This window comes from Harpegnathos saltator, unplaced genomic scaffold, assembly GCF_003227715.2.
Source record: "Harpegnathos saltator strain DR-91 unplaced genomic scaffold, Hsal_v8.6 scaffold15, whole genome shotgun sequence".
In the NCBI taxonomy this organism is placed as follows: domain Eukaryota; kingdom Metazoa; phylum Arthropoda; class Insecta; order Hymenoptera; family Formicidae; genus Harpegnathos; species Harpegnathos saltator.
Window position 1 is genome coordinate 595,297 of NW_020229928.1, and position 23,041 is coordinate 618,337.

The 23,041-nt window shown below is 45.7% G+C and overlaps 1 protein-coding gene across 6 annotated transcripts in view; it reads left to right on the top strand.

Moving 5' to 3' along the window:
- Positions 1-16,767, top strand: part of Acsl (Acyl-CoA synthetase long-chain) — a 22,688-nt gene extending 5,921 nt beyond the window's left edge. For 3 of the 6 annotated variants that reach the window (XM_011137653.3, XM_019840458.2, XM_011137654.3), the window contains exons 2-9: positions 5,930-6,094; positions 11,078-11,432; positions 11,732-12,100; positions 12,911-13,306; positions 13,451-13,763; positions 13,849-14,112; positions 14,185-14,460; positions 14,632-16,767. In XM_011137653.3, coding sequence (XP_011135955.1) covers positions 6,075-6,094; positions 11,078-11,432; positions 11,732-12,100; positions 12,911-13,306; positions 13,451-13,763; positions 13,849-14,112; positions 14,185-14,460; positions 14,632-14,786 — 2,148 coding nt within the window. In that variant the 5' untranslated portion in view covers positions 5,930-6,074 and the 3' untranslated portion in view covers positions 14,787-16,767. The remainder of the gene's footprint in view (positions 1-5,929; positions 6,095-11,077; positions 11,433-11,731; positions 12,101-12,910; positions 13,307-13,450; positions 13,764-13,848; positions 14,113-14,184; positions 14,461-14,631) is intronic. The other 3 variants (XM_011137655.3, XM_011137657.3, XM_011137656.3) reach the window with 1 other exon arrangement.
- Positions 16,768-23,041: the final 6,274 nt, after the last annotated feature.

A 23,041-nucleotide genomic window follows, 5' to 3' on the forward strand; every position in this document is an offset into this window, starting at 1 on the left:
CGCGCAAAAACGAACGATTCGCTCGGATTCGCGGCGCGCTTGAATATGCGCATTCGCAAAGTGTACCTTTGCAAGCGAAATTAGCAAGCGGCATCTTAACAATGTTAATACGTATTAGCGCGTCGCCGCTAAGGAGCGCATGTTGACGCCAATGAATAATTCGTAAGGCGTTGATTAGTGCCCTGATTGTTTCCTCAATCGAAAACGCGTTTATCCGCGATTACAATCGGATTGTCGGATCGGATAATTCACGCGGCGGTGGCGGCGATGCGTGTTCCGTCGACGACCGAGTGAAACGACGACGACGACGACGACGACGACGACGATGATGACGACGACGACACGGAGGGTTAGCGAAGTGTTGAACCCCGACGGTGACGCGTGATCACGGGATGCGATCCGCGTCGCGAATCGCTCGCAGCTGCAATTCGCGAAATGGAGTGCACGTGTGCGCACCCGCGCTCGAGAGAGAGAGAGAGAGAGAGAGAGAGAGAGAGAGAGAGAGAGAGAGAGAGAGAGAGACGGACGTGGATGATCGCCTAGACGGAAACAATCCGTAAAGTAGTACACGCCGGTTTCATCGTCGACCGCGCACGACGTTTATTAATAATGGCGATGCGTATGGCGTGAAATCTTCCCCCTCGTAGGCTCTCTTCCGTCGGGCCCCTTTCGCTCGCGGCGTTTCGTGCCGATCTGTCTGTTCGGACGCGAATATATGGGAATGTGCAAAGACAAGCTGCTCGCCTTGGAGCTCGGCAAACATACAATCAGCGAGACTCGCTCGCGATGGATCGGCCGTTTTTGATAAGGAAGGAAAAAAAGGAACACGTTCTCTCTCGCGCCGAGAACGAGACGTCGCGTCGGTGACGTTACGTAACCCTCGCACACTATACGTCCTCTCGGGAATTCTCGGGAAGCCTTAAAACGGCGAATCCGCGAGACGGTATATGACGGCTAATGTATCTCAGGTATTCATTTGTGCGGTTTGTATATGTGCGCATGTATATTACGGAGACAATGTCCTGACGCGACGTTGTAAAAAGCTAAAGAGTCAACCGTCTCGGGCTTTTCTCCCGCGTGGCTCCGGTCGCGATCGCAAATCGCCGCGGATAATTTGCTCTCAAGTGACTTAATTAATTCGTTGCACTCTAGGCATTGTCGGTTAGCGGCGGATTCGTCGTGATCGCCGGCTACGCGCGAATGTCATAAACTTACGTAACGCTCCGTAGCAGAATAAAACCGCGGAGCGCGTAGAGCGCGTAATTGTACGACTCGGGCGACGAGATTGCAGAAAAAGTTGTTTGCTCGTGATATTTGACTGGCGGTACGATTGTATATTGTACGCGGGAGGAACAATTCCCACCGGTGCGACTGAATTTTCCATTGTCCCGCCGGGTTAGAACCGGGACCGAGAGCGGAAAAGTCGGCTCTCGGGAGCAGAAAGATTTCCGCAGCGAGCTTTTAATCGGTCAATGGTTTACAGTTATCTCGCTCGAAGTTTTAGCACGAACGGACGAATTTTTGTCGGTCGCGCTTACAGAGATGTCGTCTCTCGGCACCGAATTTTCGTCGCGATATCGCATCCCGGTCACGCGAACTGTGGTCATTTTCTCTTTTGTGCGACGTTGAATTTTGGCGAGATACGCGATACGTCGTCATCGCTGTTTTCAACACTTGCTTGCACGATACCGTTCGAGATATTGATCATCCATTTGATGGGACTCTCATAGGACAAGCGTGTCGTCGGTGCGATATCAGTTTACGCGTTCGCATTGTTCATCAGTGTAATTCTTGGGCGATTCGCAGCACTCGATCGATCGCGTTAGTGATAACGATGTTGATTATCTGCGTGAGGATGATATTTTTCTCAAATAATGCGCTGACTTGATTATGCAAAGTACAAGGTCGGACAATCGCGCAAAATTTGCAAAGTCTGTTTTATTCCTCTATTTTTCTGCTTTTTTGTTTTTTAATCTTCGCCGGGGGAAACGTCGTTACTCGGCAAATCATATTTTTGTGGTTAACGATATGCAGTTAACATTTGCAGTTTCGATCGTGTTATCGTCCTGCCGCGTTTCGCAGGACTAATCGGATTCACAAACGTATTCGAAAGCGCGCACGAAACTTTATTGCGTCATTTATCGCATTATATCGCATTTATTTCCGACTTATTTTCCTATTATTTTCACGCACAAATTATCAGTCGACGAGCCAATGATGTATTAGGAAATCGTTCTGTCGCGCGATGAGTACAAAGTTCACACGTTCAAAAGTTGAGATCGACGTTCGCGTTCACCAGATAAGATAATAGTTATCACATGGACTAATGGGTGAGTCCAACTTGATGTCCATCTCGGACATATCGGGCTTATTTTGCTTTTTCTTTACATAAGTACTACGCGTTCGCACGAAGGTTTCCGAACAGATCTTTTACTTCAATATTCTTTTTTTTATTTCCATATATATATTATACCATACGTTCGACTTTTATCTAACGAGTTTATAAATCAAGATCACAGGGAAGGAATAATTTTGCAATTTTTCATTCGTCGTTACGTAATTTCGAAATACTACCACATTACCAAATCGCGAGAAATGGCGACGAGATGGCGACTGATTTTCCCGTTTGACTTGGCAATCGACACTTTTATCCTATCTTCGAGTGATCCGTTATTTCGCCGACGACACGTCGAATGCACGAGAAACACGCGGACGTTTCGCGAACGCGAAGACACCTACGGTGTACGTCGCTATTGTCGATCGTCGCAGCGATTAATAGCAGCAGAAAGCGATCGTCGGAGCGTTCAATCAGCGCGGTGTCGAATCTTTTTGCGCGCGTTCGTTAAATGCATTGTCGAGGACGATGTTATCTACGTTGTGGGAATGTGGGTACACCGCGACTTATTTCTACGTGCTTAAGAGAAGCGCATGTGAGCGCTCGTGAAAATTGGGTCAGTGACGTTAATTTGGACACGCGCGCTCGAGCAAAGTTGACCAAGGTCGCAATATGATGTTACGCAGAAAAGATATCAGTATCTCGTCGCTTGTAACCCTGAAACGAACGCGCGCGCGACTAGTATGGGCGTTATGCGGGACAATGATTTGCACTAATTCCGATAATTGTCGAGAGTGAAGAGGGCTCGTAACGTGAGAACAGGCGAATCTGCCGAATCACTGGATACACGACGCGAGGGACAATCATCGCGTGAAAATAATTGCGGTAATAGTTCGACGAAAACACCGCGATCGTTTCTACGATACGATGATACGACCAGAAGAAAACTCGCTACTACTAATGATCATCGTTTCGATGGCTGCTGACTGTTGATTTGGCTCGTTCGTGTCTTCTTACTGGTCTCTACTAATCTAGTCGATGAAAAATAACATCGCTCGCGGCGAACACGTCGGACACGAGTTATTATTAGTTGTCCATCGTTGGTGTTATCAACGCAGTTACAGTGACATGTAGACGCACTGGCTCGACTTTTGCGATCCGACAAACGGACCCGCGACTTCTTCGGCGCGAACGTTTCGGTGCGAAGCGATTCGATCCCCGTCTCTCCGAAGCGACAACGGCGTACATTTAGCCCGTGCGTGTTGTGTATACTATGAGTATCACGTGACGCGTTCAGAAACAAGCAGCATTATTCACACACGTCCGCTTTAATTATATCCGGCAATTTATAAACATTGAGTGTTGGCAGTGTAATCGATCGCGCTGGCCCGAGCAATCGGCGCGGTGAATGAAGGCTGGCGCGAGAACGCGTTGTCAGTGACGTAAACACGCCTTGAATAGCCAGAGCCAGCGGGCGAATCTGTCGTGTCGACATTGCGACGTGGATAAACTCGTTGGAAATTGGCGAATATTCGCAAATTTTACCCAAATTTGTTTCCCTCTTTCGGGGCCCTCGCGAGCGTCCGGACGACGTTCGCGTGGAACGACGACGCGGTGACGCGACGCGAGTCCTCTTGCTGCCGACTGAGGCTCCTCTTGCGTTGCCTTCGCTTTATTCAAGGTTCGGCAATAATATAATCTCGCTCATCGGACTTTGATCCTCGGACGACGCGGGTCGCGCGTCAAGTTTGAATATTTCGAGCGTACTTCGGTCGTACATGATCCGCGTGCAAGATAACGCTCGCGCTCATTTTTTTTCGTTAGCGCTACTTTGTACCTTATTACGTTGTTTTACATGTAAATAGAATGCGCGGACTTTGGAACGAGTTCGTGCGACTTTTCGAGCGCTCGGATTCGCTATTCACTACACTACTTATACGTTTGTTTGCAACGTATATCAATGTTTTTTACCGGTCCAGTCGAGACACGGCGAGATTAATCGCGGAACCTTGATTTTTGATCGAAGTAGGAACTCCAGGCCGGACGCGGTCTCGTTCTTGAGATCACATTAATCGTCGTCACATAATAAAGTCGTTACTTGAAACTCGTCTCGAGCTACGTATTAATAGCTTACAATAACAATTTGTCCCGATTGCAAATCGAACGTCACATGCGCGTTACAAATTCGACTCCGAGTCTTTCACGCGAAACAAGCCTCAGGTAACGACTTGAAAATAGCCAACTGCTAAAATAGATTAGGTTCTCGAGCCATGATACAAACTTGGGCGCCGCGAACATTGTCCCCGCTCTTTGTACCATTGATCAGTATCGCTAATGTGAATAGTAGTTATCTGCGCCAGACAGTGCGAACTTTGGATCATAGTAGCGCGAGGCAGGCGGACCAAGGTACGCGTTTCTTATTATTATTCGTAATGCCTCTCTCGTGTCCTTTTTTAACGGCTTAAATATCAGCGCTCGACAGGGCACTTGTAAAATCGTACACGTATAAAAAGTCAAAAAGAGGACATTGCGTTTCTTCAGCCGGCTGTTTATCACATTTACGTAATGTTATCTAACGATAAATTATACAGTCGTGTCTTATCGCGACCTTTCAACACACACACACACACACACACACACACACTTGCGTGCGCGTGCGCGTGTCGGAAGACACTTTTTGTTTTTCTCTTATGTATAGATGGTCGTATATGAATTACACCTTTCGCTTCCGCGAATCGAAGATCGAAACTCGCGCAATCGTATTATGCGGAGAGGACGGAAACAAAGAAACAACTGCGTCCTCGGATTTTGCGCAGCGCGTAATTTTGCCGAAAGTAGCTCGCCGCGCGTCATCGAACGACGTTTGACTGCAATGCGTGCATTCCGTGTTCGTATCGCGAATTGACACGCGCGCGCATATATCGGGGGCAAAGTGCACTTGACCGAGTCGATCGCCGAGTCGCGGTTAAAGGACCGTTAAGGAGACGGTTCGCGGTTAGACGTCGGGGAATTCTTCCGCGACGTTTCGCGACGCCAGCGAATTTATCGCTCGCGGATCAATTGATCGACCTATCGCGCTCGCGATCTTCGGGATTCTCCTCTGCATTATGTAAGTGCGCGTGCCCGAACGCTGCTGCGAATACGCTCGCGAGATACACAGGTCGCCGCGTCGCCATTATCCGCATCTTGGGGTCCATCGTGTCAAGCCGAGTCGTTTGTTCAATGATTTCAAACATACGCATAATACAGAGTAGTGGACAACAAAAAATCGACGATAACACGTATTTCACGCTCGGAAGAGGTCGCGTCCACAGGTTAACGAGATCTCTCGAATGCCGCGCTCTTAAGCGGTCGAGCGCCGACCAACGACGCGCCAGGACCGTCGATGGTCGGCAAACGAGATCCTCCGACCCTCTAGTGATATTATTCGCTTCGAGCGAATCGGTCTCGAGGATCTCCAGCACCGCCGGGGAGAAAGAAGGGGGAGGGGGTGCATCTCGGCGGGCAATTAGGCCGGGCGCGAATTTGCATCCTGCATGAACTTTGTGAGAAACGCACTAACCGCGTCGACTTTGGGAATGGTTTTTCTTGCAGTGTCGATTAATCTGCATCATACAGAGGCGCATACAACCCCCTTCTAGAGAAAGAAAGAGAGAGAGAGAGAGAGAGAGAGAGAGAGAGAGAGAGAGAGAGAAAAAGAGTAAAATCGAAGTAACGGTGACCGGATAGTGCCGCCACCATGATCGTGGATGACAAACAGTGAGTCGTAGCGTGTAACGCATGGAAAATGCCGCTCGTAAATGTGTAGCTCGTAGACGAGCACGCATCCCGCTACGCATGGCGCATCGTGCGCCGCATACTTTACGCCTACACTCTGCATTCTCTCTTTTGCAATTTATTCTTCTGTCTGTCGCTTGCTCGGATTTTTAACCCTCGGATGCCGCGCTACGACGACGCCATGTCAGACGCCGTCGCGCCGTCAGTACCGCGGCAGACGTCATCCAAGGATTGAAAACGATCCGTGGAAATTCTCAATTTATTTTATCTGCCAACTTATATATCTTCGCCGTGCTCTTTACCGTGTCTCTGAACACGTGTCCCGGAATTAAACGCCTCGATTTTACGTTAAACGCGTCGTTTCAGCGGCTATATATTTCCGTATGATCTTTTTATACGATTTCGGCCTTCGCGGCGCATTTACGCGGTCGGAAAAGTGAGCCGAGTAAAATTTCCCTCGATTCAGCGCGCTTGCATCGGACCAACGCCTGTCTCTTTGACATTTACATACATGTATATATATATATATATATATTTGCCTATTCCGTCGATATCTCGTGGAAATTTCTTTTCAGATTTCGTATCACCGGAGTCTTATAGCGCACTTTCATCAATCGCTGGTTACATCTGTCGCTTCGATTAATCTGTCTTTGAGCATGTTACTTTTTTCTGCTCGCACCTTTATCAGCACGTACAAAGTAGATAGATCGTGGCTAGATGACTAGATTACGCACCATGACTAGATTAAGCAATAATGTATCATGCAATATGTTAAATGCAAAATATGGCTGCGCGTGATTTTGATTTCTTTATCGAATCGAGCGCACCGATACCGATCGAACACAGTCACGTTTAACGTTAACAAACAAAATGTGCGCTCCGTGCGCGACATACAAGCGCGCATCTCTTTCATTTCTCTTCTCAGAGAAATGAATGAGTCAGCTTTCCGAGGGACGAGATGAGGAATTTGAGCGTCGGTATTGCCGCCAAGTTTATCGCGTTTCTTCCTGGAAAAGTCTTTATCCAGGCATTTCACGATAATTAAATTTACTATTATATTACTTATTGGTGTGTATGTGAGTGAATTCCACCCACTCGGCAACTTCCCCCCACACCCACAATGATTTGCAGACTGCTGATTATCTCTCCTCGTTGGAATTCCACACTTTGCATGCTTTTGCGTACATTCGTGTGTTATACAATATGTTGATTTTTGCCAGATAAGCAAGGATATCGCGAGGTATGGATTTAATCCGCATATCGATTTACGTTCAAGGAGAATGCTAGAGCACATCGTTTATTTTTAATGCGTTCTTGCCACTCTCCTCGTTCCTTATGAATTTATAATCATCGCGCGATAAGCCGCCCCGCTGGCTAATGCTAAACCTACGGTAACAACGACGTAGTCCCGACTTTAACGCTGCCGCCGAATACACAATGCAAAATTCCCCGTCCGAATATCGAAGGTAGATTGTTGAATATAAACCAAGAGAGTATAGGCATAACGACGACATAATTGCAGGTGAGTAGTAACGGACTTAGCGACGATACCCCCCGCGTGTCGCCGAAATAATCGCGAGTATAACGCGCGCTTGTTTACAAAGACGTTAGTCAAAATTCGTTAGTCCGCGCTTATCGCGTATATATTGCTTTCCTCCGCTTCTTCGATCTGCATAATCACATTACGAATAATTTAAGCACCTTCTTTTCAGAATCTCTACAAGCTGTACTCGCAGATAGAACTCCGAGGTAATCGATACATTCCGAACCATTCGTTTCCCATTAGACGCGCCTCGCAGAGACCGCGGCAAGGAAACGGAAGAGAAAAGAAAAGAAAAGAAAAGAAAAGAAAAGACGAGAGCACAATGTAATCCGAACTCGCGCTCGCGATTTCTGCTCGTTTTGCCGGTCCGCGCGAGCTGCGTCTCCCGCGACCGCGACGAGAAAACGAATTCGACGGGGGGGTTGCTTGTGCGTCGCGAATCGCTGGCGAGAGACAAACCGCAAGGTGTCTCACCAGCCCCGCAGGAGGAGACTGCACATCTCGGCGTTTGACCGTGAGACACAGACGGTCGTTATCACACGACTAATCCCCCTCGTCGTCGTTTCCGTCCCTATCGCGCTCCAGGCACTTCGCCCTTAGGCGCGTATCTGACACCGCAGAGATAAGTACGTACATGTGGCGACCGGATAATCCGCGTTTGCTTTGCAACGTGAATGTGCAACACTGTCCAAAGTCCGCTACGATATTGCTATCGATATGCGTGATCTCCCGGAGCTTTGATCCTTCTTTTCTTTTTCTATTTTTCTTTCCTTTCCTCGATACGTAAATCTTAATCTCTCGCTCTTGCTCAAGCGTCGTGCTTCTCAGAGAGGTCGCGGGATCATCGGGTGCTCTGCCCCACCCGCGACGGATTTCTGTAACCCACTTGACGCGATTATTTAGCGGTTCGGCTCGACGCTCGCAATTCGCAAATTCGAGTCGCGAGCACGCGATGTCGTGTCGCTGATATGATGATGATAGCGTTGTCATTAAATGCAAGAAAAAAATTGTATCCCAGCAGAGCGACGATTGGAGCAACGGGACACTCGCGACTGAATTATATTCGTGGCTGAATGTACGTCGAGTGACAATGTTACCATGGATATGTACCATGTGCAACCGCTTGCATTCGCATGCATCCCAAGGGCGGTATAAATAACAAAGCGACGTTGGAATAACAGATTAGCGAAACGACGGGAAGAGGCTGCGAGATGAGAGACACCGGCGCGTATCGCGATAGCGCGAGAACCATCTTGAGATTACCTCGAAGTATATTTCCTTCCTCTATCACGCGCGTTATTTTAACGGAAGAAAAAACGGGGAAAAAGAGACAGAAAAAGAGGAAAAAAAACAGATTTGTCGCTAACGCCGGCACGGCGCAGTCTCGCGCATTATGTAATTTCAATCAGGACTGTGCACCGCGAGGCCTTCGCCCGTTTTAAGTGAAATCACAGAAAAACTGGACGCGCGTTACCGTCACGTAAGGTGACGTAACTCGCGCGCCGGCTCGTCGACGATGCTCTCGAGCAAGTGCACACGCTCTCGATATTATTACCCGGTCAACGCGATCAAACAGGGAAGCGGAATGAACGTGAAACTTGATTAATAACCGTGGAGTAGACACGAAGAGCTAACGAATGACTGACGCTCGACGCGACGACGGATCGCTGGTAGATGCGGCGCGAACGCTACGTGAAGAAGTTGACGGATACGGTATCGCGAGCGAATACGCAGCAATCAATGGCGAGTGGAGAGTAAGAGAGAATCAATGGGACCGATATGCGAATCTACTGATCTAAATTGACTTTGCGGTCGAGTTGCAAAGCGATATTTTATCGAAGTCGGGCTTAGCGCCGCGGCGAAAGCTGTGGTTAAAGCGGACATCGAGTTTCATATTTTTTTCAGAATGATTCAGAATAGCTCTGGCATTCGCGTATATCGCGAGCGTAATCGCACTTGCCGCATTGATACATTTAATTTTTTTTTTCTTTTTTTTTTCTACCTCCTTTTGTCCGTAAGTTGCTCTCGATGAGTTGAAGGAACGAGGGACATCTTCAGCTCGCGTTTTGTTGTCCGATTTGCAAGTCGTTCGTCCCGATTAATACATTAATGAGAGTCCGCGTGGAATGCGTTCGATGCGAGCGCAGATTAATCTCAGCAAAGCCATTTCGGAAAGCCAGAAAGAGAGGAGAGAACGATACAGCAAAACCGCGCGATATGCGAGATATTTTCGCTCTATTCGCCGGATTTAAAAACTTATCGATCATCGATACATTTGCATGTGGCGTGCAGCGTTAAAGGGGATGTAGTCGATCGGTTCTTGCACTCTCGCCAATTAAGCGGGAACATTTTGTTGTCTCTCTTTTTTTTCTTTCTTTTCTTTCGTCGACGTCGAAGAACAACGTCAAGATAGAACACGAGCGAGACGTTAGATTGTGTAGGATTTCGCGCGAGGAAATAGCCGAGGAACTAATCAACTGAAGTACACACAGCGGTTAAGCTCTTCCTCAGATGCGAAAACGCAATTACGTTCTCACGTGCCATTATGGTTACACGTGCCGACCGAATTTATCTTGTATCTAATTGCTTCGATGGCATCTCGTGTTCTATCACTTTATCGACTGTGATCGATCAACTATGTACCTACGATATAGTTTCTTCTGTTTTTTCTTCTTTCACGCACGCAGCACGATAAGCGGTCACGTCTGTGCATATGTCTGGCTACGCACACGTACCGAGCAAAATAGGCAGGCACCTTGATTTATATTTTGTCAGCCAGCATTTTCCAGCAAATATTTTTCACAGTGGATTTCTCGATAAAATGATTGTCTCGCGCCTGTCTCGCTTGCTGCTGCAAAACTGCCTCGTTATTTTTTACGCGTGTTATAATTGCATGATGCATGACTTCGAACATTACCCCTTTATCAGCTTCGAAGCTATCTGCCGATATAGATAAGCATAGCGGAATTTATAGAACCCGGGAGATAAAACAATCAATTTCGTGATTGCTTAAGATACAGCTTTATGATTCAGCTTTGTGCCACATCCGTGGAAATTAAAACACGATGAACGTGAGTATAAATGATATAACGGCGCTTGTGATATCGATTTTATTCGAGGTTGCATTCAGATATGATAGGATACGAGAGGAATATTCTTTTTTTCCGCGGCTGTAAGAGAAACTCAATTAAAACAGGAAATAAAAACTGTCGGGTCATTGTTAATTATTTTCTTATAACAAGAACGATCACTGAAACAGAGAGATTAATCAGAAGTCGCGCAGATGAATTTTCTGGCTGTCTTTTCACCTGCTCCCCGCTTCACCGGCAAATTTTCATTGTAATACAAGCGTAAGGATATCGATCCGCACATCGATCCGAGAAAGAAAGGATATATACTTGAGCGTCTCCTTTGTTTCACAGGGAAATGGAAGGTTTCTGGATCAGCGGCGCGATCCATGCGATCAAGGCGCTTTCGTATGTGTACGACCTGCTGACGTTCCCCGTGTATCTCATACTACAGCGACCGTGGGAGAAGCGCAAGGCCTCCAGAAGGATCAAGGCTCGGTCGATCTCCAAAGATGATACCACCATCACCTACAGAAGCGTCGACTCCCCGGGGCCAATGCACATCATGCTCGAGCGCGAAAAGATCGAAACTCTGGAGAAAATGTTCCTCTGGGTCGTCAAGATGCACAGCGACAAGAAGTGCTTCGGTACCAGGCAGATCTTGGCCGAGGAGGATGAGACTCAGTCTAACGGCAGAATCTTCAAGAAGGTAAGAGACGCTCGTCTCACGTCAGATTTTACGCTGCGCGAACAAAATGAATCCTCCCACGGCTGAGCCTTTTTAATGTGAAGAGGCTCTTGCCTGGCATTAAGAATCAGCTAAGAGCCAAATTGAAAGAGATAAAGGAATAAAGAAGAATGAAAGGAAAAAAGAGAAAGCGCGCGGAAGCTCGTTATTGTCCGTTTCCAACGCTGTATAGTATATTACGTATATCTCGTTGTGGTGTTTCGCGTAATCGCTGGACGATCAACTGTGGAGTAGACTGTAAAGTTCCATCTGCTTTACAGTATAGAATGGGAGAGTACAAGTGGAAAACGTACCAAGAAGTCGATAGATTGGCCTCATCCTTCGGTCGGGGTTTGACAGAGCTGGGTATGAGACCGCGCAAAAACATTGTCATTTTCGCCGAGACGAGAGCGGAATGGATGATAGCGGCGCACGCGTGCTTCAAACAGAACTTCACTGTGGTGACGATCTACGCGACTCTAGGTGACGAGGCTATCGCACACGGTATCAATGAAACCGAGGTGGACACTGTTATTACGAGTCATGAACTTCTGCCAAAGTTCAAGCGGTTATTGGACATGGTACCAGCTGTCAAAACAATCATCTACATGGAGGACCAACTCAAGCCGACTGACACGAAGGGATACAAGGTGCGTTTGTGTGAAATATCGTCTTGCGCGAGAGGATGAATCATCGCTTGGTGAACGAATTCACGCGTAATATGCCAGGAATCTGTTGAATCTCAGTTTTTTTTTTTTTTCTTTTAACTATAATATTAACACGTTCGCGACAATCGACGATCGCGACATTGGTTCACTCTAAAGGATGCACAATTTATTTTTTAATATACTGCTTCTTTGCGTTTGTTTTATAACAAAAGGCTTTGCTTTCATCTTATTCAATGAATTTTTCATGAAAGAGATGCACTGAGTGTTATAGAAGAATTCACAGAAAGAAAGAGGTAGCAAAGAAGCCAGAGCCAAGGCGTCAAAAGTTGTTACATTTTGTGCAATGCTTCATAGTGTGTGACCCCCACCGGTGGACACGCACGTCTATTAATATAAACCAGTGTGACCCACCAGTGGGTCACGATATCGCGAACGTATTAATATATGTATGACATGACGGATATTCGTCGTGTCACGTCGGCATTAACATAAATATAAATATTGAGGAATATTAATTAGACTGATTCCAACAAGGTATCATTAGGCACAAACGAGCCTCGCTGAATCAATATTTCCTTCTGAAAGTCCCAGTCTTCGCTTAATGGCTCTGGCATTGACTACGATTGACTATTATTATGTCATTTACATAATCGGCGATAATATGTCGACACCGGTCACTTAGCGGCTGATATAAACTTAGCGGCTATTTTCCTAATTTTTCTTTCGTTTTTTTTTTTTATTTCTTTTTTCTGTTTTCGTCGATCCCTTTGCGATCGCACATTTTCGTTTCAGGATACCGTGCAATTAGTACCCTTCTCTGACGTCATCAAGATGGGCAACGAGTCGAGCACGAGCGCTATACCGCCGAAGGGCAACGACACCGCTATAATTATGTACACGTCAGGTTCGACGGGAGTGCCGAAAGGTGTTCTTCTCTCTCACAAGAACATCCTCACCACCTTGAAAGCGTTCTGTGACGCGGTAGAAATCAGACCGGATGACGTCTTTCTCGGTTTCTTGCCATTAGCGCATGTTTTCGAGCTTCTGGCCGAGAGTGTATGTCTTCTGACCGGTGTGCCCATCGGTTATAGCTCGCCGCTCACGTTGATCGACTCGAGCAGCAAGATCCAGAAGGGATCAAAAGGTGACGCGTCCGTCCTGCACCCAACTTGCTTAACTGCCGTACCGGTGAGTGTTCTTACGAGTTGCCTCCGCGATGCTTCTCACCTTTTGTGGAAGTTCTACGAGGAAATCAATAAATTCGACAAATTTTATAAAAGAAGCATCGATCAACTGTTGTAACCGTAACCAACGTTCTGCCGCATGTTTCAGCTGATTCTCGATCGTATTTCTAAAGGAATAAACGAGAAGGTGAAAAAATCCGGCCCGTTTAGGCAAGCAATCTTCAATTTCGCGTATCAGTATAAACTGAAGTGGACGAAACGCGGATACGAGACGCCCTTGTTCGACAAGTACATCTTCGGCCACGCGAAACAAGTACTCGGCGGTCGCGTCAGGCTCGTTCTTTCCGGAGGCGCCCCGCTCAGTCCCGATACTCACAACCAAGTCAAACTCTGCCTCTGCATCACCGTGACTCAAGGATACGGTCTCACGGAAACGAGTTCTTGCGCAACAGTTATGGATGGTATTTATCTACCATCAATCGCAAACAATAGTATACATTTAAGACTTGAACAGTCGCGCTGCACTGTATTTCTCGTGCTTTTTAGAACATGACAGAACCACCGGTCGAGTTGGAGCTCCCACCACGGTGTGCGACATCCGATTGGAGAACTGGGAGGAAGCTGGTTACCGAGTCACGGATCACCCGCATCCCAGAGGTGAAATCCTGATCGGCGGTGATATCGTCTCCGCTGGTTACTACAAGTTGCCGCAGAAGACAAAAGAGGACTTTTTCCAGGAGGACGGAAGACAATGGTTCCGAACGGGCGATATCGGCGAGTTCCATCCGGATGGTTCTATGAAAATTATCGGTAGGCGTCGCTCGAGACATTTTATTATTTTTACGAAATATATCTCAATAGGGTAAACATACCTGTTTACAGACCGGAAGAAAGACTTGGTGAAGCTGCAACTCGGTGAATACGTTTCCTTGGGAAAAGTCGAAGCTGAATTGAAGACCTGCCCAGTCGTAGAGAACATCTGCGTCTACGGGGATGCAAACAAGGCATATACGGTGGCGCTGGTTGTGCCTAACCAATATTACCTGGAGGAGATTGCCGAAAATCTAGGCATAACAGAAAGGAACCGGACGGCACTCTGCAGCGATCCGAACATCGAGAAAGCGGTGCTCCAAGAACTCGTTGTGCAGGCACAGAAATGTAAGTCCCTACATACATTACTTTGCTGTATTTTCATTATTTATTATTCTCCTTTATCTTCGCTGTCGGCCATATTTATCAGCGAGTTCTCATCGCTATTGTTTCGTTCTTGTCGCTATCGCCGAAGCAATCTCGGCGGATTTTTAAGCTGCGACTAAAATATTCTCGCAGGTAATCTCCAAAGATTCGAGATACCCGGCGCGGTGAAACTATGCGCGGAGCAATGGTCGCCCGATATGGGCTTGGTGACGGCGGCGTTCAAGCTCAAGAGGAAAGCAGTGCAGGAGCGTTATCAGCATGAAATCAACCGAATGTACGCCTCGTGATGCTCCGCCATAGGATGCACCAAGTGCTGCGCGTAACGGGAGTCGAAATCTAGGAAATAAAATCAACCTCGTCCGGCAGACGGTACCTCGATAATCCTCAGATACAGAAACTTTGTCGTAAGCTCATGTCGCGCGTCGATCACACGGGACGCGATCACGATCCGAGCGTCATGGTTGTGGCGGTGGTAATGGCGGTGTGGTGACGCGCGCTGAAATCGTAGAGAGGACAATCCCGATGAAATTCGGCATAGGCGCGACCGACGGCGGGAAAGCCGCCGCCGACTCGGAAGTAAAAGCAGAGTAGAGCCGAGAAGATGGTGTTAACGTTCACTCTTCATGCTTACGCCGGGGATACGTACGGGGATACGGTGTAGTAGCGCGAAGTCTTACGATCTGCAAAATGAAAGTATCGCCTCGCACTTCTTCGTTGGGTCTTCCGAGCGCGACAAATTTTTCTTCGCATTTTTATCGATACCGACTGTCTGTTACACGCGACTCGAACGGACATACAGGGCTTCGTGTTGCGGGCGAGTGAGAGCGAGCAAGCAAGCGACGTGGGGTTGCAGCGGAATAATGTTGCGCGCATCACTGGGCATCGGTTTTACATATGCGCATCGCCGGCCGAGCAGATCGATACACGGTAAACTACTTGCCGTTGCGACACCGACACCGGCAAGAAACAAATAAATGGTGCAAGACGACTGTTCCCCGTCTGGGAAGTCGCTGTCGTCCTCTTTTGCCCCTCCCCCTTTATCTCTCCTATTTTATCTGTTCCTTCCCCCTTTATCGTCTTCTATTTTTTTTTTTTTTTTTTTTATCATTTCGTGTTTGTATCGCGGTGTTACCGCATCCTTGCCTTAGTCGTAGCGTCAACGGCCAGTCACGATATCTTTGCGAACAAGCTAATTTGCGCAAGTTCACAACTCGTACGGTGTACTTATCTCGATTATTATTCCAAAAATCGAGTTTACACGATCGTCGGAAGAAGGGACCGGAGGAGCTTCTTGCGCGCGTTTACGTACGATTAGTAGTAGTACACGGAAAATATAAAATTCGGTTCGCGGAATTAATTTTCCATTGTTTAACGATCGGACGAAACTCAATTATGGGAACAGGAAGATATCGATCGCGTTCGGCAGAAAATGCGTTTTGCGCTGGAAAAATGGAGACTGCTTAATAAACGTTGAGAAAGCATAAACTACCAGTGTCGTTTAGCGAAAAATCTTACTATTATTTACAAAGCGCTTGCCAAACTGTTTCTTTTTCTGCCGAATACAGCCATTTCTGTAGAAGGTTTTTATTCGGCTGATTGTTTTTGATTATTTCAGCCGAGTTTTAACGCCGAATTAATATTTTCGAATTTCGCGATAACGAAGATATTGGTCGAGTTTTTGTCCGGCCCCCATTTTTGTCACGCGAACTGAAATTTTCTTTTTCCGTGTACAACGTATATGTAAAGAAGAATAAGAAGCGGACGACGAGGTTGTTTGTATTCGAGTAACGCGTAGATAAATTCGGGACAATTTCATCGAGGTAAATATGTTGTGTAAATTCGATATTCTTATTATACTTAGCATTATACACTCTGTCTTATACCGTCTGTGTAGGTACTCGTCGAGAGAGATATTCTCTGCCTACTTTTTCGAAATGTTAATTCAAGCATCACAAATATTTCTCCCAGCAGCAGAACTGTATTTTTGTGTATGTATGTATGCGTGAGAGTAAATGTGCATAGGCATGTATGACCATTTAATTGTTGTATGCTTACATGCACATATGTCTGTAAGAAGAAGATAAGAGATGTGTGCGAACTTTTAAAGCGAGTAGACAACAAACGAATATTAAGTTTACAAATTTATAATTGTTCTATGTTTTTAGTTTCCTGTGTTCGTGAGCTTCCGCCGGTTCGGAAAGCAGGTTTATCCTGTCGCGATATGTAAAGATAGCGTCATGGTTCATACCGAGCCGATCGTCGGCTATATAAACATCTTGCAATGCCGTGCATGCGAATGAATCCTTATAGTCGGAAATGATCTTTTAAGATTCAGCCGTCAGAACGGGCGACCTATTTTCAGTTTATTCCACACAGTATGAATAATTAAGATGCAGTCTGCCTGGTTTCGAGTAGCTCATTCGTCCTTCGGTTTCATAATTTATGCGTTGCCGAAATGAACGCGAACCGGCGGAAAAGGCAACACAAGGATACTCCGGAGCCTCGCACTGTGCAAGGTTTGGACGTGTAATCGCGATTAGTGATTCTGTTGATAATGTGTGCGTTCGACATACAGACAGCTTAAATGTTTTTTCTCGATTATATACTTCTGTTTTGTTCTTGCAAGGTAGCAAGTGAGCGTAACGAAGCGAGCGAAGGTTAAGAAACCTAGGTAGGAGCTAACATCGGAGGTATCATCGGTGGCAGCTCACACTCCCTTCTTCATTCGCCACGAGAGTTCCTGCGATAGTTAAGTGTACGAGAGAGTCGGTATTAATTTTTATTAATTATATTATTAAGCGCTGTACATTACTTAGATAGGCATGGTCAATTGTCAGGTGTTATGGCATCACGATATGCAATTATTATTAATATCGATAATGTTATTTTCATTTCAACATGATAATTTACAAAATAAATGTACAAATCCGCATGTCGTCGATGTACAACGTTCATTGTCACACAACACCTCCGTCAAATTGTCCCATTTAACCATGCTTATCCTACCTATTCAACAGGTCCTCCGCCTAAATAACTAATGCGATAATTACGAGTCGAGTCCAACTTTGAATGAGTTTCCTTTTAATCGCGTTTATTTTGCACTACCACAAGCTACTCCCCGTTATTCTGTCGGTGGGGTTTCTTCGGCTTGGACGAACTCTCGATGCAGCTCTGAGGCTTCGAAGTTTCAGGAAGCTCTGGAAGCTACGAGGGACAAGGAAATACAAGTGATGTAGGAAGAGCTCGAGTACGGTATAATCGTTTATTCATTACAAATGCACCAGAAGAAGTAATACGTCATTAAGTACATAGAGCGGTCTATCGAGTTGGTCATTTGCAATAGACGTAATATCGAATACGGCACCCTTCCTACTTTCGCAGTAGAAGTACAAACTATCAAGTCACGTCGCGACAGAGAATGCCGTTTTATCCGCACGCGCGTGCGCACGTTAAATATACCATATATTAAAATCTGTAAAATCCGTGAGAGCGGGCCGATCGTCGAGCACGCGCTGACTATCAACGGGAGTCCTCTCGATAATATATATACATACGTTTATAAAATCCACCGTGTGGTGGATCGCATGCGCGAAGAGGAACATCTGGATTTATTCGAGAGCGAGGTCATCGGTCGTTAAGCTGCGCCCGACCCGAAGAGAGAACAGGTCGCTTGAATTAATAATTCGGCAATGACAACTCTCTCTCGATGTGCTTCTCATTGCCCTTTAATTAGGAGAGGTCGCAAACAACAGAGTGCCGCGCCGAGGCCGATAGGTCAAATATACCGATGCATTCATAAATAAGTTAATCTGCGCAACTCAATTACGCGACAACGATTCTCGAACACCAACAAGGAATATTTAGAGAAGCCTGAAACTTTGCAAGAGCCAAGTACACACATTTAACCGTGCAGCTGTTTCTCGTTTAAGTTGGCACAATTCTCAGAACGAGAGCTCAGCTCTTCTTCGCAAGAAAATGTGAGAGAAGGTTTTCACACTTTTGTTAATATCTCCGAAACTGATGACAGATATTGGATGAAAATGTTAGTTGAATGTTTCTCTTTTCTTTTTTTAACATCTCTGATCTCTGAGATATTAACAGAAATATGAAAAAATCATGTTTTCCTCGAAGGAGTGTTTTCGTACTGTACAACTTTTCCTTTCAAACGGAAAATAGCCAAGTTTTAGATTCATGTGAATTTCACCTCGGCAAAATTTCAGATTTCTGAGGATTTGATTACGTTTACGTAACTCGATTGTTCGTTAATGTTCGAGAATAGTTAGAGAATAGAGGGAAAGAGAGTAGCAGTAATTGCCGAATTTTCCTGGTAACAATTGCATAACAATGTCAGACCATGAGACAAGGGAGAGGAGCTCGACAGCACTTGGTAGATCTTTTTGTGCAAAATGAAAGAAGCGCGAAAATGTGCTTGTCATTTTCCTTTCATCTTTATCGGCCCGTCGCTCGACGGCCGGCTGCTTCGCGCTCAACGGTCCTTCTCGCGCATACCTATGCAACATTTGTAATCACATCACAACAACATAGATATATATTTTTATATATAACTCTCTAACACATAGAGTGTTTTCCAAAGCTGTTGGCCACGAAATATTTTGTGGATCATCACACGTCTTATATTTGTAGCGCAGAGTGTTTGGCAACTATATAGATTCCTCGGTGATTTTCGTGATGGGGAGCGTCGTCCGCGCCGCGCGAACTTTCCATTTACGACGGTAAATCTCTCGATAATCAGGTAACGCGAATTTCGCGGGTCGCACCTTGCCAGGTTCATTGACAATTCACCATTGTCAGGGGTACGGAGCGAAATTTCTCGGAGAAGTACAAGCGCGTGTAAGAGAAATCGGGATCCCTGGACGGGGAAATTTCGTGGGGAACACGCTTCGTGAAAACTCCGCTCTAACAACAAATACCCGTTGCTCTCTAAAACGTTGTTTCTCTCTAAAGGCCGATATTCTCAGGCCCGAGTACAATCTCACTTCGGAAGTATACTCTAAAAGTTTGGTCAGAGTCCTTACGTTACGCTAAATTGATCATAGCCTCGAGATTACGTAACTAGGTGCTCTATTAATTACGCACAGGTGAGTTAAAGTTGCTATTACTCTAGCGTGAAAGTGCACCTACGCGATAGAGAAAGTCCCTTGGACGTGTCCGACGGCTGTGTGTCGCGCGCGAAAAGACGTCTCTGAAATATTAAATCACGCGCTCCAATTTTGCTCGCGATACGCTCCCACGTGTATTGAGCGCGATTAATAATCCTCCCGATAATCAAGTTGAATTTTCGTTTCAGTTCCGCCTGTTTCCGCCTGTTCGGCAAGGAAGTCTGAGGAATGTCATATCGAGGCCTAACGCGATGTCGAGACTTTCAGAGATCACCCGTTGTGAGATCACCAGTCGGAGTGCACTCGTGGAGAATACATTTGACCCGTTGCCGTCGCATCGGCCGCGCAACCTTGCGAGCCGAAGAATGCCGGCCGAGGGATCGATCGAAATACGAGGGAATAATCTCTCGAGGATTTCCCGCAGTCGCCGGGAAGGAAACGAAGGTACGTGAGATTGAAAGTTTATCGCGCGCGCGCGAGCCATAGCAACGCAGCGCCGTAAAGGGACGTTGTCGATTAATGAGAAAGTTCATCGCGGCGACCGATATGGAAATTAAAAATTCATTCCGTGGATCTCCGTCGCGCTTCGCCGGAAACACAATGGACGGTGGTGGGAACCTTTGGTCTCTCGCTCCGAGCCCGAAACTGTACGTAATTTCTGACAAGAGACTTTCGCCGCGCCCCTTTGCCAGACTTTGCAATTTTTAAACTGTCCAAGCGTTATTACGGCTCCTGCCAGCGCGGGAAATATCTTCGGCCGGAAACTGCCTTACAGTCCGAGCTAAAGGATCACGTATAATTAGATGAAATTATGTACTGTAATTCTACTTGAATTCTACATAATTATGTGTACGATCCGTGTATAATTTTGACTTCTATATGGCCACATTCAATTATACACGTCCACGCGCGAGAAAACAACTCTGTTGAGTGAAGAGAGGAAAAGATGGATTCATTTAATTAAACGAGCTGTACTGCGAATGAAGCAGTTATTTGCAATTGTATGTTTGCAACGCTATGCTGTTTCTCTCTCCACGCGGAGAAACAAAATTCATACGTAGTTATTTTTTCCCTGGGAGTTCACAGAACTTAGGGAGAAAGACCAAAGAGGCTCACTACACCCCATTGTGTTCTGGGCTCACAGAGACGTGAAAAGCCGCAGGTTCGGCCGCAACCTCGCGAGAAAGAACAAAGCACAACGTTCGCGACGATTTGCATTTTTGTTTCCATTTTTTTCTTTTTCGAAAAGAAGAGTCGACCGGTTTGTAATTTACGGCGCGATGTAGAATCGGATCCGGCGACCTGCGAAAACACGCGTAGTACGCGCGATCGTCGTGCAATCAGCGCGACTTTCATTTGGGACGAGAGTTTTCCGCTGGGCAACGCTGATGAGAAAGCAGGAAGGGGAGGATAGACCTTCACTTGGCCCGAGTTAAGGGGATTGGAGGGTCAGATTGCTGAAAAATCTTGCTTGTTTTTGATAATATTTTGTGACGAGCTGAATAAATGTGCAAGAATGAAAATTTTAGGTATAGTTATATAACATATAAAGAGTAGAAAAATTTTATTTATTAACAAATACTCGTATAAATATACGATATATATAGCTGAAATATACTCTCCTTTTTTTTTCAAGTTGTCGTTTTTGCAGTAATAGTCTCGGCTCTCGGTGGCCCGATCAGAGCGAATTTTAGCTAGAAATCTTGAGGAGGAAATCTTATTATTATCCGGTGAACCATTAGAAAAAAAAAATTGAACATAATTAATAAAATGGCAGCTATTATTAGGAAAAAATTCAAATTTTTAAGTTCTTTTACAATAAAAAAATTAATATCTCGGAATGAAGTATTTGGACGGAGTTGTCCATGGTTCACCTGAGAGCCACATGAACAAATATTATTGCTTTAAAATTTCAAATCGATACGAAGCTCAATTTCGGAAAAATCACTGCGTAAAGTTGAACAATAAATTTTCGAGAAAAACGCGTTTAAAATTCAAGTGGACGTATATTTATATGAGTATTTGTTTAAAAACAAAATTTTTCTACTCTTCATACGTTATATAAATATATGCAAAATTTTCGTTCCTGCACATTTATTCAGTTCGTCACAAGATCATTATCAAAAACAAGCACGATTTTTCAGTAATCTGACCCTCCAGTCCCCTTAAAGAGAGTGTCGAATGAATAACGAAAGTGTCTTCTTTTTTGACCCCGGGCGTTGTTATTCGCAGCTGCGTGACGGGAGTATCGGGGACATAACGAAATTACTTGAATGACGTCGTGTAAAACGTTTCGATCTTCCAAGTGTTTCTTCGTATTCGTCTACTTTTCTTCTTTCTTTTTTCTTGTGTTTTTCTCGGGGATGGAATACGCGTGTTTACGCGCGAGTGGATGAAAACGCGTAGGCGTCGCGCGTGAACACAAGCCCGCATTGCTACGCGTTAATATCTCTGACATTCGTAGAGCCTGTAAAAGCAACATTTGTACAAACACATAATGATAACATCACCCGCTGTATTTTTTGTGAAATTTCGGGCACATACATATGTACGTATGCATTTGCTCTAATTCGAAAGATATGACATTCGTTAAATTTTTACGGGATGTTTGTAAGATCTCTGTGAGTTAAAATTTGTGCGACCGCAAAAGACCTGTGGGTGTGTGTGTGTGTGTGCATGACAGGGAAATTGCGTGATATCACGCGTGCAATTGTGAAAGGTATCTGCAGAATTCTGACACGTAATTAATGAAAAATGGGGGAATTAAAGTGGAATCGATAAAAGTCCATTCCACAATGATGCCTCCTTCCTAGTCATCGGAGTTGAGAAGCGCCATTTTATTCAATTCCCCGGAATTTCTATCTCACATCCCGTTTCTCTCTGCTCGCTCTGCTTGTTTCGATTCGACCGTCGGGAATTCAAGAAAAACGAAATCTTCTCCCGGAAACGAGATATGTCGAGGTGAATTTTCTTTCCACTTTCCGAACGTCCGAACGTCCGAACGTTCGGAAGATCGTCGAACGTCGTTTTGTCGTTTGTTTTCACGAGCAACCGTTTCTCTCGATCGACTTTAATTCATCTACGTTCTTACGACAATTAAACTGTCTAGTAATTTACCGCGCAGGATCGAGTCGTGTTGTACGCTTCTAAACGAAACGGTGCAAGAGGAGCCCGTTTCACGTCGCACGAGAGACATGTAGAGACACGCGGGCGAGTAAACGCGTGTAGAACGCGTAAGTAACGATGGTCCATTGACTACGACGCGATTACAAAGGTCTCGGGTCTCTCGCGATTCGAGGTCGCAATTTGCCGAACGTCACTGATAAGTAACACTACCCGACTGTCACTCACCGATTCCAATGAAATTCGGCATGCACGTAGAACATTGAAAAATATTGAACACGTGTTCTTTTATATCGGCT